This window comes from Centruroides vittatus, unplaced genomic scaffold (genome assembly GCF_030686945.1).
Source record: "Centruroides vittatus isolate TY-2023 unplaced genomic scaffold, ASM3068694v2 contig_900, whole genome shotgun sequence".
NCBI lineage: Eukaryota > Metazoa > Arthropoda > Arachnida > Scorpiones > Buthidae > Centruroides > Centruroides vittatus.
In genome coordinates, this window is record NW_027122591.1 from 2,038,980 (window position 1) to 2,056,850 (window position 17,871).

The following is a 17,871-nucleotide window of genomic DNA, read 5'->3' on the forward strand; positions in this document are numbered from 1 at the left end:
ATTTATATTACAGAATTTTGGAGTAGATTACGTTGCCTTCAGTGAAATGTGTCCAGATTGCCCTCCTAATTTTCTTACATTAGCATTTAGTTGTTGCAGAGTAAGATATAAATGTTTGATTCTCTTTATATAGTATAATGAATATTTATAATAAAAGATAGATATAGTGAACAATAATACAGATATTTTCAAGATTTTTGGTCTTTTAGATCTGTGTGACTTAAAAGACTAAAACATAGATCTGATTCATTAGTTAGCCAATGTAATAATTAAATACGCTTGTCAGTAGATGTAACTTAATAAAACAAATATATAAGTATTATTAAAAATAGTAAATATGAAATTCTTTTATTTGCATCATTTTACAATTAAAACAAACAAAATAGTGTTTTTTTTTTAATTTTAAATGCACTTTTAAGATTAAACAGTGTTTGTTTAATACAAGTAAAAGCATATGCATATGATTGATTGTCTTATAAGTTTAAAGCATAGTATCTGTCAAAATTTGGAGATTCAGTTAAAAGATATTACTCCTTTTGTTTTCATTGTAACATTTTATTAACAAAGAATGATTGTGCCAATTATTCTTTGTTGACAAAAGCTATATAGAACTAGCTGCTAGACACTTGGTGATGATATTTAGTTTAAAAATGTAGTACTTTAAAATTAATTTTTAAAAAATATTATTACAATATAGACATTGACAAAGTTATTTGTATTGGAACACTAATTTATTATAAATTTTAATATTTCTATTAAAAATATGTATATACATATACAGTGGGTGATCAGTTAATGAACAAATCAGATAACAAACACTTTCACGAAAGATTTTTATGTTGTGGACAATGAACACCTCACAGAACAAACACAAGAAGAGACTAAAATAATGAATACCGATTGGTCTTCCCTTTTCTTCAGGCAACAACTTGAAGCTTTTCGGAGTGCAGGAGATGTCGACATCAACACTCAACCTGGTATATACTGATTGGATAGTATTCCTCTGAACTTTGAAACTCTCCCTTGTAATCCCAGCCTTTTATTTTTCTGACAGAAACAATTCTTTTATAGTATTTGCGACAGTGTGTTTTTATTTTTGAAAGGCGAGAGTATAATAGTAAAGGTATAGTGTGTGCAGAAGATGTCTGATATTGCTGGGCAATATGGCTTGAACAGGTCTACAGTAGGTTGCAGTTCAATCTTATCTAAGAAAGATACTGTATAATCAAGAAGACTCAAGCAGCTTAAGGAGTAACAAAAATCACATCTGAGAAATAAAGAATATTGAAGAGCTCATAATGGAACCTGAAACTGATCTGACAACAGAAAAATGGCAAGAACTCTTGAATGAAGAACACCAAGAAACTTGGCAAGATATGTTTTCTTCTGAAAAAGAGGATTAATGCTGATATCTGCTATTAAAGATCTTTTGAAGAAGTGGGAGGATGTCAGAACAATGGTCTTAGAATGGTTTCCAAACCAGGCTGAGGTTAATAGGCTTAGGGATCTCTACAATTACAATGGTATTAATTACTTCTGAAAAACTCTGAAGAGAGAAAAGCAATTGACATTAGACATATTCTTTAACCCCCACAAATGGAAAAAACATGACTAATAAAAATGCAAGACTGTGTATATATGTATTTTTATTATTACATATAAATAAACATAGTAAGAAAGTATGTATGTTTTTATTTTTTGGGGTCTCCAGAACGAATTAATCAAATTCTCATTAAAATCTATGGTAAATCAATAATCGTTTAATGAACAATTCGGATAGCAAACAAAGTCTTGGAATGGATTATGTTCGTTAACTGATCACCCACTGTACATATTTCTTCAATGACTTGATACAAGTTCTTTGATTTTTATCATTGCATACATTTAGATCCAAAACAAAATGTTATAATATTATAAATCTGTAATCTGTAAAATTTTATTGCAATAAAATGTAAATTTTAATAATTTACTTATAGATTGATCCAAGGAGCCGTCCCTCTTTCAAAGACATTGTTAATCAGTTAGAAGCTTTAATGTTCAATCAATATCATCAAAATTGTTTAGTCAATCAGGTATCATCATACACATCCGGAACTGATGAAGCTGATAATTTTGATAGCGTTCAAGCAATATGTAAGCTATGTATAAATTATAATCAATTTTTCTAACTTTGTGTTAGAAATTATATTTTCTAACACAGTTTGAAATAATAATAATTAAGATTTTATTATTAACATAATTTTTGTGTGAATTGTTAATTAAGTTTATTCTTATACAAGGAAAGTTTGAGGTTTAAATTAAATTTTTTCATAGCTATCAAAATTTTATACTGTTCAAAAATTATTAATTAAAATTGTTTAACAAAATTCCAATGAATATGTGAAGTATTAGATAATTTAAACAAACTTTAGTTAAGCTCAAATGGACAAATAAGTGGTCACATGATGATCACCATTATTTAAATTAAAAAATTCTTAACATGTTTTATACTAGACATGAGAATTTTGACTAGTGCTAATGCTAAAATAGTTTTTTTTAAAGTTATAAATATTGTATTTACAGTTGTCCATCGTTGGACACATCGAGCTTCAGTACCTTCATTGACTGTTGATCATTTGTGTAAAGATAAAGATGAATTACCATTGCGTGTTAGATCCTACAGCACAATTCCTATAATGAAAAAGCCAGTTGATGAACTATCGGTGAAACCAGTTACACCAAAGCATATTGGAGAAGTCATGTCATTGCGTGATCCTGATTATAAACCTAACAATAATTCACAAAATCCTTTTGCTTCCCTACCTCGATTTTGGAACAGGAAAAAGATTTTAGAAACTAGTAATCATGAGGGAGATCAAGAACTTGCTCATTCTTGTTCCTTTCAGTTTTCTTCTCCTTCATTTAAAGATGAAAATCAACAAAAATCAAGGAATTCAAAGAGAAAATCAATTGAGAATAGAGATAAAGGAATTAATCATCAATTTTCACATTCATTGCCTTCTTCACCAACATTATGCAAAGCTTTATTTGAACTACCTGACCCATCAGATGAACCGATGATGTATTCTCTGGACCAACCTTATTCACCATCTTCATCCCTTTCGCCAGTAGATCAAGATAGTTTACTCAGTTTTAGTTCCGTCCAGAATAAATCCAAAGGTGATAAATCAAAATCTCCTATTCAGAAAATTTATCATCCAGAAGAACAAGCTCAAGTCAATAACATATTAGTGCCTCCAAATTTATCTGAAGAAGCTATAGTTTATCGCAATAAAACAAGTGCCAAACAACGTCGTGCATCCGGAGAATCAGGATTTTTTAGTGTCGGAGATAGAAACAGCACTTGTGATTTGGAATGTTGTTGTCAAAGTGATACGCCATCGTCATGGCAAAATGAAAATAAAGACGATGCATTGTCTGATGATAATCTCTACATTTGTGATTCTGGAGACTATGATAAATATTCACCAGAATCACAACAATCTTTTGGCAGCTATAAGAAACGTTTTCCTTTATTTTGTTCTGAAGATCCTGGATGTTGTTGTGGTTTGACCTTATCTTTCCATTCTAATTCTGTGGTAGAAACTAAAGAACCAGAACCCAAAAAATTTGATGGTTCTGAATGCTTAGTTAGAGTTGATTTTCCTTTATGTTTAAGTGAAAATGAAACTAAAAAGGTTGAATCTGTAGAAATAAAAAAGACTGTAAAACAAGAAGAATTAGATTCTAGTCAAAATACCTTTTATAACGAAGAGCTTTCAACAAGTTTGCAAGATTGCTGCATGAAAAGAAAAAGGACAACAAAGTATATCCACAGTGTGGAAATTTGAGGTAATTTTTGAAATATATTTTTAAACATTTTAATATTTATATAATTTATAATAAATATTTCTACTTAACTTATTTATTATTTTGCAACAATATGAAAGATTACTAAAATTATATTGCCAACATAACAATTTTAGTTACTTTTGAAGTACAGTGCACTATTGCTAGTTTGGATTAATAGAATTAGATATAAATGAGAGATCAGAAAGGTCTACAGACAAATGTCTAAAAAATCTATACTGTATTTGGTACATACAATATGTTGATATTAAAATGTTAATATTTGTTAATTTTATAAATTCTTTATATTTTTAATACATTTAAGGTTTATTTTATTTTTATTTTGAGCTGGAACATTTAACAAAAAACAAACAAAATTGATTTGGATTAAGTAGTGTTCACATTAGTGTAGGTTCAACTTATAGCAAGATAAATATTCTTATTTACAAATATAGTATTTGAAAGTTAGATTGCATAGCAATCAATTGGGAGTTCTGTTCATATTTCAACCAATTATTACATGCATGTATTATATGAATCTGTATATACTGAAGATAATTGTAGATGTAAGAATATATTTCAGAATTAACAGTCAATCAATTTTGTGTTATTTAATCATTGAAGAGTAATGAGAAGTCATATTTAAATTCAAATATGTAAAACTTCTTTTCAAATTTTAATTAAATGTTACAATAGAGAGATTGTGGTGTTGGCACCAAGTATCATAGGCTGCAGTTTGCATATGACTGTTTTAAAAAATATGGTACTAGAACTCTGGTTAGAACATAAATTCAATTTTGATGTAGTTGAGTTGGATGATAATGATGATATGTTAGATTCTAAAGACATTTTTGTCTTTAGAACCTAACATATCATTTTTCATCTAGTATTATCTTTCTAAGCCTATTATTAAAAGTTGGACTTCTTTTCTAAGAATACAGTAGTTTATTGCTTTTGTATAATTAAAATGGAGTCAATAATAATAATAGAATAACTTTATCTATAAATCTGAAGTAAGAGTTTTTTCATAAGTACTATATCTAATAATTGGTCTCATTCACATTCACTCTTTGACTCTGTACTTTGAATTTTCTGCTTCTCCAACAATTAAATGTAAATTTGTTAATTTCTGTAAACTAGATTAGTCATTAGCATGCTCATAAAAGTAATTTTTAACTCATTGAAACATATTCTCTTAAAAATTGATCTTTACAAAATGGATTGAGGGTATAAAACAAGTAGTTAATAAAATACTTTGCCTCATTTAAATTTAATTATATTCAAAAGATAATTAGAACATTAATACTCTTATTTTTGTAATGACTAAAGATGTTTAAAATGTAAATGAGGTAAAAAAGATACAAATCAATAAAACACAGATTTATTTAAATAAAGTATGTTGTAAAGATCATTTTTTTTGAGTTGTACAATTATCTGTATAATTTTTGAATTTGGAAATTTATGCCTTAGTGTACAGACATTTCCAGTTTGCATATATTTAATAATTGTTATTTACATTAACAACTTATAGGTTTATGTTTTCTGTAAATCAGAAAATGTGTTGTGTTATTGTCTTCACCTATGTATTTGTATATATCATTGCTGGCATATCTTTCAGCATATATAATAGAATTTATTTAACGTTATGTTTTTTAAATTTACTGTTAACAACTGAAGCAATATGAACAATGCTACACGATATAAAACCTAAAGATAAATTTAGTTTTCATTAACTTCGCTTTCGAAAAAAAACTTGTGGCTAAATGTATGTACAAGTAAATATATTATTAAATCAGAAGTTAAGAATTTTATCAATAATCATTACAGAATTTGATGAAAAATGTGTGGATAAATTGAATATCATTATTTCATTTATTTGATTATGAAATTTGAACAAATTAAATATTTTATATTTGAATGTACAGTTATATATAGAACTATTTAAATTATTATTTAATTAATTCTTACATAGAATAACAATTAACTTTTCTAACATACATTTTTTTTCCCTCCATAGTGATTCAGACAAGAAATGAAGAGCTGTATTCAGTGGATCATAAATATCTTTATTCTTCTTTCATCTTTCTTTCTTTTTGTTTTCCTATCTTATAATTTTAACCAACTTACTTCTAAATTTAATCTAAATTAATAAATGGTATTTTATAACTTTGTCTTTTGCCATGATTTATCATGGATGTTGTCGCTCACTTTTGCTACACGAAGTCATTTTGAATCTTGAATTTATAAAATTTATATTCAAATATACCGTATCTTAGATAATACAAAATTCACTGGCATATATCTCAGGAAATACATTTTAAAGCTCTAACAATTGCTTCTGGATATTTAGAAAAAAAAGACTTTTTTTTTAGTCAACTCCTTTCAGAGTATAAATAAATATAACAAATGGCCAAAGATTAAGTACAAGTTTATGTACAAAAGAAAAAAAATAACATACAAATGTACAGATAAAAGTTTATATCTTTGTCAAATGAAATATTTGAGAAGTTGCCAGTATTAAAAATATATCAAAGTATATTTCCACATAATTAAGATGTACAGTACAGTAAAATTTTTATTAAAATTATATCAACAAAATAATTTCGTTCATATATAAACATGTAAAAAATGAAAATATAGAACGTTGAAGATTGTACAGATAATACTCAAATTCTGAATTGTATTTTTTATTATGTAAATTAACTGCTTCTATAATTCTTATATATTTCACTCGAATCATTTCCGATTCGGGTATTAAACCCATCCGATACTGTAAATTATTTTATGAGAAAGGCAGATTGTAAATATTATTTAAAAAGAAATGAGCAAAATAGCAAAATAACAGAAGAAAAAAAAAAGAAACAATTTTAAATTTTTTATGTACTATAATTATCAAAAACAATCAAATTGTGTTTTAAAATGTATTATATATTGTACAGTTGATGATAGTGAAAATTTATTCATTGATTTTTATCAGTAAGATCTTTAGTATTTTATGAAAATTTATGTAGTATAATACTGATCTTTGACTACAATTATGTTGTTTTAAATAGAATTGTAGAAAATTTTAAATATATTTTTGATTTAAAAACATTTTGTCAGTTTTGTAGCCAAATTAATTTATTCTGATTTTGTTCAAATGTTACTTTCTAATTTATGTATTATAAAGAAAAATTGCAACATAAATTAATGATAAATGATTGTCGGTTAGTAAATTTCACAATATGACGACTAAAAAGATTATGTCCAGTAATGTTATTTGGAGTGACAAATTTTTCCTTCTTATAAATTTCTTTTGTAGCTTTCTAAATTTTTTTCTGTATTGGATCTTTCCTTAATAAAGAATTAAATGATGATTTGTCTGAAATTTTTTTGTTAAATAAACAGAAAAACAGTCTTGTTTGTATTAAAATCCTTCATTTGTAACATTATATAATATAAATTTAAGTTTTTAAATGAATTGATTTGTTCAAAATGCTTTTAATGAATCTAAAAATAATTATTAAATTTTTAAAGCAGTTTGGATACATGAATGTAAAATGAAGTTAGTGTATTAGTTTGTTTTAAATAATCTACAGAAGATTCATTTGAATCAATCTCTGCCTTACCTACCTCTGAACAGTCAATGGAAATACAGTAACATATTTCAATTATTATCATCATTGAAAGGAAAGAAGAATTAGTTGATACATTATAATTATAAATATTCAAAAATTAAAATTTTCATATTTTAAATATCAATAAAATTTCCATATCCAAGCCTTTACAACTTATATAAACAATTAGAAGTTTGAATTTTTTCTGTTTAATTCTCACCAGATGTTGGAAATATTGATTTTTTAGAAAAGAAATCAAGGCTGCGGGCCAGATATTAAGCCTCAACGGGCTGTCTCTCTGGCCTGTGGGCCACCAGTTTGCATCTCCTGCTCTACTGTGTTTGTGTGCTAAATGGATATATGAATCTTAAAAATTATAAATTTGGTACCTCGAGCATTGATAAATGATGATAAACTGGTACCAACGAAATTCTTCCCAAACATATAACATTATTTGCTGAAGGGGACAACTTGTGTGACTGAGTGAGACAGATCCATCATCTCATTCTCATTTTGACTCCTGTAAGTATGGATTGGAAACATTTAGGTTCTTTAAGAAAATTTATATTCAGCTGGCTATCATTTTCTGAATGTATCTGATGCGTTGATGAATTCCTAGAACATGACAGTATACTTTTATTTTTTATTTTTTTTATTAATGGTTTTAGGCAATTTACTGCTCAGAGAACACAAAAAGGTCAGAGAATGTTATATTAATATAATAAGGGTGTCTGTGGGTGCGTTTACTTTTGAGCTAATAGTGCTACTTCTGAACACCGGAAGTGACGTCATTAGCATGTGTATTCGTGGTTACATGTCCAGTTCGAAAGTAAACGCAAACGCTAACAAGAAATATGGAGATTTCCTGCAAATAATATTGTCAAAGCTGCTATTTTAAATGTTGCGTTACAGATAAAACTACTTGATTCTGAATCAGACGAGGATGATCTTATTGTGGATATAATTGTAGAAAAAATGAAAGAAAAAAGAAAAGTAAGGTCAAATAAAAAAGATAGAAATTTGTATTGAAGAGACTGTACCTTTTTTATAGTCCAACCGATTTTAAACAGCACTTAGACTTACAAGAGAATCTTTTGAAAGTCTCCTTTATACGAACTTCAGTTTTGGATTATTATTAATGCTGTTCATTTCTTTACGATTTATTTAATGCTCTGAACATAACATTTCTGAAGATTCCAAACGCGTATAAGGTAAACTTCACTTTTAATCATAAACAATGAGTAAAACTTAATTTTTTTCACTTCTGTTTATGAAAAAAGTCATCTAAAGCTATTGAACCTTACACAATAAAAAAAGATCATTGTAAACATTTTATACAACAATTAATTGAAATTTACCAATAAAAATACTTTCTGTCGTTTATTTTTCCAAAGATTATTCCATTTTCTTTACTTTGTACCAGTGCCGTGCCGTCATTGGAAGCGATGGAAGCGCCGATTCCACCTTCCAATGACCTTCCCTTGTATTTAATAAAATATAAATTTTCATATTTTAACGTACTTTGCATTAATTAAAATTAATATTTTATTATAACTGCATTATGTATCTTTTACAAATTTCTATACTACACGTGAAAAAAACGATAGGATTGCTATTGTATATTCGAATAATTCGGTGGCGGAAGGAGTGTCGAAACCGGTCAGTTTCCAATCAGCCAGATTATATAGGCATTGGCACATGCGGTTTACGGAGCACCAACCTCACCCGGTTTAGCCGGTAGAAGCAACACATGCGTAAAGCGTCCAATTTTATATCCCGAACCGATTGTGGGCTGTTAGCCGCCTGCCTCTAGATATTCGACCGCCCTCGCCCGATTATGTGAATCACGAGTAGACTAGATCGACGGCGGGCAACCCCCGGCCCGCGGGCCAGCTACGGCTCGCGAAAAGTTTCTATCCGGCCCGCGAGATCTTTAATAGATTATTAAATTGGAAAAATAACTAATTAATAGTTATTTTTCCGATTCTTTGTAATTTTCGAAAACGATAAGAGAAATAAATGTAGTAATTAACTTTTTATTTATTTATTTCATATTTGCAGACATAAAAAATTATGAGTCACAAGAAGGTGTCAATTAACTACTACGGCCCACGGAAATAACGTAAAATTTATTCTGGCCCATGTTATAAAAAAGGTTGCCCACCCTAGACTAGATTTATAACTTAACCCAACCGATAGGAATTTACTGGCATGTTTTTATGATAGTTCTGTATAGTTGACAGGAGTTTTAAAAAAAATCCATTAAAATATTTGATATATTTATATGCGTTTATTCCGCTCTCCCATCTTATATTACTTACGGATTTCAGTGTTAAACCGATGATATTACGATTTAGTACGTCCCATCCGTAAGGGAATGCAGAAAACAACGTGTACAATTCTAGTAGTGTTAAAAAATTAACTGTTACTTTGGCAGGATCATTTACAACAAATTTAATGAATGAGACGTACAATGGTACAGAAAAAGCTCTAGAATTTATTTTCCTTAAATTTACGATTTATGTATCGGTTGTCATAAAAATTTTCTTTTCCCAAGACTACAGATATCCAAGTACAAAGTAACTAGTTTCGAGTTATTTCTACTTAAGAAGTAGTTAAATAATTAAGCGATTAGGGAATTAGAAACATAAATAAAACCCTGATGAAAGAGCCGAAATTTTACTTAAACAGAAGCTTAACCGAACCAATCTCTTGCCGAGTACAGTGGGGTCTGATCTCTTCGTAATATTAGATGTAATAAAGACAGAAATTTTTCCAGTTCAACGAGAGTGACCGAAAAGTTGTACATTTTGGAAATTTTCGTGAACACTCGGTTCTAAAACGAATTAGTTAGAAAACGAACGACGGACAATCTGTTAAGTTTAACATATTTAGATTTTTACAGCTATGGTGAGAAACGTTTAAAAACAACCCCGTCGCGTCCTTTGATATATACTAGTGATGCGACAAAAGAGGCATTTGACATTGACCGGTATCGGCACCCTCGGGATTTGGCACGCGCACATCTACCTGGACCGTCTCTGATTCCATTCATTAGCCACTCGTAGAGAGCTACAGTATTTCACTAAGTGGATTGTCAAAAACTTTCGACATTTTGACGATAAAATATATGACGAATGACAATTCTTTCGTAAAAGTGAAGCAATTTGGAAATCAAAGCGGAATAGAATTTAACATTGGTAGACAATATAAAATATTGAAAATTATAACAAGATAATTACGATTAATAGGTATATCTAAATTAATAGATGTTATATGTTTTTTCTCAAAGCGAGAATTGGCATTTAGAGGGCGTAGGGAATTTATTGAATCTAATAACGGAGGTAATTATATTGAACTTTCTTATTTATTAAGTACGTCGGGTAATCTATTAAAAATACATTTAAAGATGTATACGGTTTTTACTGGCTTATCGAACAAACGAATACGAACGGGCCCTGACGCGCAATTAATTGATTGACCCTGAAAGTCGGCTTCTTACAGAAACACAGTTTCCCTATCATCAAATGTCACGGCACGCCACTGCTTTGTACAGAAAGTAATTTTTTCACGGGAGCAGCCATATTGAATTAGCGCAAAGCTCGACAACGAACTAGCTAGCACTCCAAGCTCAAGGACCTTGAACTAAAATAATATCGGAGTAGCCCAAGACATAGCCAAATATTGCAGCGCCACAGCCCTAGCGGAAATTCGAATTTGCCGAATGAAACGCTTTCGGTTGATCGGTTTTCGGATAACCAACGCTCTACTTATTTCTAACTCGACTTGCCTACAGACGCAACTCTGCTAGTGAACACCGTTCCAAATGACTACATTGTTCTATCATAGTTTAGGCGGGGAGAATGGTACTCGGAGGATTCCCCAATAGCGCACAAATTTATGAAAATTAGGCTCGTATTAAAATATTTATATTGTTTTTATTATTTATATGTGCAATTTATTTAAGTAAAAATTATTTTATATATTTTTTATTTCTATTATTTCTAAATGTGAATCCATAGTAAATTTATAAAATATTTGAAAAAAAATTGATCTGGCATCAATTTTTCAGCGACCCCCACTTTGAGAATCACTGCTAGATTAACGAAGGAAGGAGGAACGAATGACAATGGGAATGTATATATTGTAGCCCAATTACAAGATAAGCTAATTAAATTAAATTTCTATCGGTTTAGTGTTTATCCGGAAGTGACTTAATTAAAAGTTTTAGGTCGAATAACTAGTGAAGGGTCACGTTTAAGACTACAGAAGATTCTTTATCGCACAGAAGATCAATAGTCTTTCGAATTCTCCACCTCACTTATAAACATGATCTTACTTACTTAAAACTTTTACGGAGATTCAAAGTTTATACAAAAGCCATAAAACAGAGCCAAATATCCATAAAATAATAGTTAAAAAGAAATAACATTTATCATAAAATATCAATACAAACGATTTACATTTTTTTGTTGAACTTTTCTTGGAAACTACTTGAGAGTTAGGAAAATTATCCAACCATGATGTTCTATTGTTATTTAAACAATTTAATGTCAAAAATGACTGTAAGATTTTATCATGAAATTGCGTAAGTAACATTAAAAAAATCACACAAAGTTATAAGAATATGAAAAAGCGAGAAAGATTATTTTAAAAGATTCGAATTTATAATTGACGAGCAATTATTTATTGTAATATCGTCACAATGCCAGGCTGCAATTTTTAATCATATTTTTAATTTATTTAATTTAAAATTTTATATGCTCTCCACCTCAAATTAGTAGTGGCATGTCCCTGTACGTACGTCATGCTTTTTCTTTAGCAATAGAGTCGTGCCAGTCATCGATCTACCACCTTTCAGATGAATATTTTTTAATTGAAATAACATGACTTCCGGTTTTCGTCGGAAATTTATATATAGTTAGTTGTGGTCTCCTCCCTCTATGTTTCCGTGTCTACTCTCTGCATTTAATTCCATTGTCGATATTAAGGAAAGACAGACGAAAACTGTAGAGGTATATAGACAATAGTTAAATACCCAGATAATGGTTAAATACCCAGACAATGGGTATTTAACTATTATCTGGGTATTTATCGCTCTACAGTGTTTTAAATTGCAGCTCAATAAAAGACCTTGCAAATTTCGTAGTATATTTTAGTATTTAAATCATCAAATAGATAATTATTGAAAATTAATTATACTGGTATCTGTTACATCATCAGAACGATGATTTCAAATTTAAAATTGATCGAGAATCACCTCTAATCAACAATATTCCGCCAGCAGAGGTAGATCTTCAGGAGCTTAAGCCCTTTCATTGACACGCCAAAAATTAAAATAATAATAATTAAATTTATTTGTTCAAACCTCAAAACATTGTTAAAAACATTTATTATTGTAACTGATTTATTGAATCATCCACAATACAATCGACGTGTAAGCGTTAATAAAAGATCCTTAATAATTATTCAAAGACCCATTTTGGGTTCTTCTGAATTCGCTACTGAAAAAGAGACTTTCTTTAATTTCGATATTGTACATAAAAAAAGATAGTGCTACAGCACTAGGCATTTTTCTGTAATTGGGCTGCAATTTGAAAAAATTTATAGGTCTACATTTTGAGACTTTTTGAGTCTCATGTTTAAAACAAACTTGTACGAGCAGTCAGTTTTATACGACATTAATTAAACTAAAATTGTATGCAATTTTAGTTTAATTAATGTCGTATAAAACTGACTGCTCGTACAAGTTTGTTTTAAACATGAGACTCAAAAAGTCCCAAGATGGCGGCTCCAGTACGTGTTGTTAAAATTGGCAATTTAACAAATTTGTTTGAATTCTTATGCCAGCATGAATATGGAGGAGTTAGATCCTAAGCATTCAGGCCACTTTACCATATTTTGTTACATCACTGAATAAGAGGTCCTTTTATCAAGCACATCAGGCATTCGGCCTGGCTGCTGAGGGTCGGATATACATATCCGGACACAGACCATCCCCAAAAAAATTCCTGAGGGTTTTCGATCGCCGGATTCAAATAGGGGATTCCGGAATATTTTAGCGGATTATATTTTTTAAAATATATTAAAAATTGTACATTATTTTCTAAAGATGCATTAATTCCAAGAAAGAATCTTTTAGTTGAGGTGATTTCGGCACTAAATTCCGAAAATACAATCACACGAATACAGTGTGACTTAAAAAACAATGAGCAGTTATTTATTGTGACATTGTCACAATACCAGGCTGCAAGTTTTAATCACCTTTTAATCTAAAAAAAATCACGTAACTTCCAGTCCGGACTGGAAATCACACGATCACTGTATAGTTAATAGGGGTCTCTGGCTCCTAAGGTTTCCATATATGGTCTGGATTTTTGTGGTGTCTTGCCCCTGTAAATCATACTTCTCCTGATAACAATCAACTCATGCCAGTCATTTGTTTTTGAACTTTGTTCCTGAGAAAATTTTGAATTGAAATCATGCGACTTCCAGTCTAGATTAGAAGTTCATATATAGTTAACCAAGACCTCTAACCTCTAAATTTTCTATATAATGGTCTCGATTTTTATCTATATAACTGATAATATAAACTTTGTATTTTCTATTTACAGGTCAGTCGTATAATCAAGAAATATATTATTATTTTATTTATGATTAATGCAAAGTATTCGTTATACAGTGTATCGAAGTATGCATGGTTAAAGACGGACAACACATTAACCGTATCATCGTATCCACTATAACTTCACTAAACCTTTTGTTATTCCTTATTATATGCATTTCTGGTTAGCTTATTTTTCAAATAAACCTGTTGCTTTCAGAATGATTCATATATTATTACTACATATACACAATTCATAAAAATGAAAAATCTAATATTGAAAACGAATGACTAATTTAAAAATTCAGCATCGAGTTGCTTAACTTTCCCGGCAACATTTGGTAGTGCCATTTCTTGTGATATTTTATTTAAAAATTTTTTTAATATTTTAACTATTATGTCTTTAATAATATTTATTAAATTTAGTTATTTAAAAACAATATTTTCCTGTCAATATTTTACTTTTGATTCTCTCTGAAAATCATTTTTATATTCTAAAATACTATAGTAAATGTTTAATTTCTTATCAAAATGTTTTTATAAAAAAAAAATATATATATATGTATTTTTAGTTAATAATTTTTACAGCGTACATAACTATAAATTAATATTGATTTTATTAATAGTTGCAATACATGAGCGTACTTTTACACTGTTCAATAGTATAGCATAGTACCTACTTATCCAATCGGTTGTCACGCAGAAGTTTTTCATCCAATCATCACTCTTTATTACGTCTTTTGACATCAATCACTTAGACAACAATCGAATAAAGTCAGTAAATGTTCTTTGTTCTGTTCGATGATACACGCAATGTTCGGAGATTACGAAAATTTTCTTGCATTTATAGGTTTAATTTTCATTTTTTCCTTTTTGCTGTCGATTATTAAAGAAGTTTTCCGTGGAATTCGTTTGTACTTGCTTCCTACTTTCTTTCCACCCGACTTTAAAAAGTATGGCGAATGGGCCGTAATCACCGGTGGAAGCTCAGGTATAGGAAAGTGTACGGCTCAAGAATTGGCAAAATCTGGCATGAACTTGGTACTGGTTAGCAACGAGTCAGAAGAATTAAGAACGACGGCAGAAAATATCCAAGCCGAATTCGGTGTGAAGTGTTGTGACGTAATGGCCGATCTGACAGGAGGGAAAGAAGTTTACGACTCTTTATGGGCTAAAATTGAAGGTAAAGACGTCGGGATTTTTATTAATTGCGCGGGTATCTGCGGGAAGTCACCGTGTCTTTTTCTAAAAGAGACTGAAAGAAACATTCTGATAATTATCGCTTTAAATATGAATGTTGTGGTCGATACCATGTATAGATTATGTAATTACTATTTAAAAAAGAAAAGAGGGGTTATAGTTAATATATCGTCGATGTCGTCCTTCGTTCCTCTTTCGTATCTCGCTACTTATTCCGCATGCAAAAAATTTATGGATGACGTCAGTAAAGCCGTAATGATGGAATTATCTGAAACAGACGTAACCTTACAGTCTGTAACGCCATTTTTTGTTAATAGTAGAATGTTAAGCGGTAAACCTTTTTTAATGAAGTTAAGCTCATTTATACCGTCGACCGAGACTTTTTGTCAAAGTTTGGCTAAAAGTATAGGAATAAGCAATACTTGTAGCGGTTACTGGTTGCACGAGGTTTTATCTTATTGTATTCGTTTTTGTCCTTTTATATTGAATTTAAGTATCGGTAAATTATATTCAGATGCAGAAAAATTTAGAAAAGAAGTCCGTAATGAAACTAATGAAGAAATTAATTAATTGATAACAAATTTTCTGTAAATATTAAATTGACTTCTCTATAAAAGATTTTTGCCATTAAAAGTATTGTTATTTTTCTGCAATTATTATTTCAGATGATTTCTTTATTCGCAAAATACTTTTATAAGCCTTAAAATTATAATATAAACATTTATCAAATAAATAATATTAACTTTGAACATAATGCGAGGCTTAATATAATTTTCTCGTGTAATTTTAAATATCTATTTTGATATAACGTTTACTGTTTAATAACACAGGTCTGCAAATTTCAACTAATAAAAAACTGTTTGGACTTTGAGATGTAATTTTTACTAACAACTATCGATACAACTAAAAACGATCTCTTGAATGTTTCCATCACGTAAAGTTTTGATACAAAGGCTTTACAAAGTTTTGTCAAAAATTTATAAAAGCGTATTATATAAATATAAATAATAGTGTTTTAATTTATTTTAACGCGAAAAAATTACCAATTTCAGTTTATTATTAAACATGTATGGGTACAAAAATACAACATAAGCCACTACATTAGCTTTGGTGCTTATCAGTTTGCCCTAAAACTGCTTTTCGTGGACCTTCTCTAGGTTTTGCATCTGGAATGTCCCTATGCATCATCCAACAGTAATCCGCCATCATACTGACATTCCACCGTCCCTGCTATTTCCTTTCCGTCTCTTTAATGTTCTGGTGGAACCTTTCGTCTCGTTCTTCACTTACAGCCCCTACATTTTCAAGAAAGTAATCCAAGTTCGAGTTCAGAAAGTGTACCTTTAGGCTCATATTGCAGCCCAGTTCGTGATACTTAATTAACAAGTTCTCTACTATTTAATATGCGAAGAAAACATCTATTTATCCAATAAAAATGGTTTTGTAGAAAAATCTTACGTGATAGAGAAAAACTAGTAACATTTTTGAATTCAGAATAAAAAAGCGTATAAGAATCACACAAAAAAAGTCAAACAGTTTTTCCACTGCAGATATGTGTAATAATCAATAACTGTATTTTTACATATATTTAATATTTGTATTAATTTCTGTAATTTTTATTTACTTTTATGTATGTAAAATTTTAATAAAATAACTTTACACTTATCTATTGTTTGATCTAATTTAAAATATTTTATAACAATTAATTAAAACTAAGGACAAAGTCTGTCCAACAGCCATTTTTTTTTATTCATTTTCATGTTCCGGAATACGTGTCCGTTTATTTGAGGCTACTTGGTCGTCAAACTTTAAAAACTTTCTTATAAAACATGAAAAAATATATATTCGGTTCAAAAATAAAAACGGTTAATTCTAAATTTATATGCCAGAAAATATTCATCAATGATATGCATTTATTACAACTTCAAAATTCTGAAAATTTCACATAATCCTCGTAAGCAAAATTCAAACTTTTCTTACAACGAACCATCGTCGACTTCTTTAATAAAGTTCTCCATATCTTATAATTCCAAATACTAAGAAATCAAACGTCGATACTGTGGGCATATATTCCATTGCAGATTTGTTTTGGCCAGACAAATTTAAAAAGAATTTTTTTTTGTTTGATAGAAATGTTTTTTTAAATAAAAAGTAAAAATATAGAAAATAGAAAATGTATTTTAAAACCACCGAACACTGGTCGTGGGTTCGTGCGTCGGGCTAGACACGTGGAGTTTTCCGGATTTTCTTCATGTTTGTAACACTTAAATTTCAGTTTCTCATAGAAAGTAGTCCGGGAGGCACGTATCGCGCTGTCGTATACAAATAAACAGTAATTTCTTTCATTAAATTTATGTTAATGTACTGTACAAAAATTTTGACATTAACATAAGTATTATTTTAATTTTATGTATTTTATTTTATTTAAACAATAATACATTCTCGTATATCATACGTTGACATCTTCCCATCGTATTTTTTTAGTCATTCAATTTTGAGATTAGCGCAGCTGAGAAAAGTTCGTCCGCTCTTTACAATGACATCGTCAATCCGTGCCGCATGTCTTTAATCTGTGGCAATGCCGTTACGCAATTTTACAGATCCCAACCGTTCGGACACAACAACCAATGGGAAAGCACTCGA

The 17,871-nt window shown here is 29.5% G+C and overlaps 2 protein-coding genes across 2 annotated transcripts in view; both read left to right on the forward strand.

Moving 5' to 3' along the window:
* Nucleotides 1–7,184, forward strand: part of LOC136984019 (uncharacterized) — a 44,545-nt gene extending 37,361 nt beyond the window's left edge. Inside the window, exons 9-12 of the mRNA XM_067280929.1 lie at nucleotides 14–100; nucleotides 1,977–2,133; nucleotides 2,563–3,831; nucleotides 5,846–7,184. Of these exons, the coding sequence (XP_067137030.1) occupies nucleotides 14–100; nucleotides 1,977–2,133; nucleotides 2,563–3,830 (1,512 nt within the window). The 3' untranslated portion in view covers nucleotide 3,831; nucleotides 5,846–7,184. The remainder of the gene's footprint in view (nucleotides 1–13; nucleotides 101–1,976; nucleotides 2,134–2,562; nucleotides 3,832–5,845) is intronic.
* Nucleotides 7,185–14,841: 7,657 nt separating this feature from the next.
* LOC136984077 (inactive hydroxysteroid dehydrogenase-like protein 1) lies at nucleotides 14,842–15,798 on the forward strand. Its single transcript, XM_067281003.1, has one exon. The coding sequence runs from the start codon at nucleotides 14,842–14,844 to the stop codon at nucleotides 15,796–15,798; it is 957 nt and encodes a 318-aa protein (XP_067137104.1).
* Nucleotides 15,799–17,871: the final 2,073 nt, after the last annotated feature.

Excerpts from the sequence above, each read along its gene's own strand:
- LOC136984077 (XM_067281003.1), top strand. The coding sequence starts at position 14,842 with ATGTTCGGAGATTACGAAAATTTTCTTGCATTTATAGGTTTAATTTTC.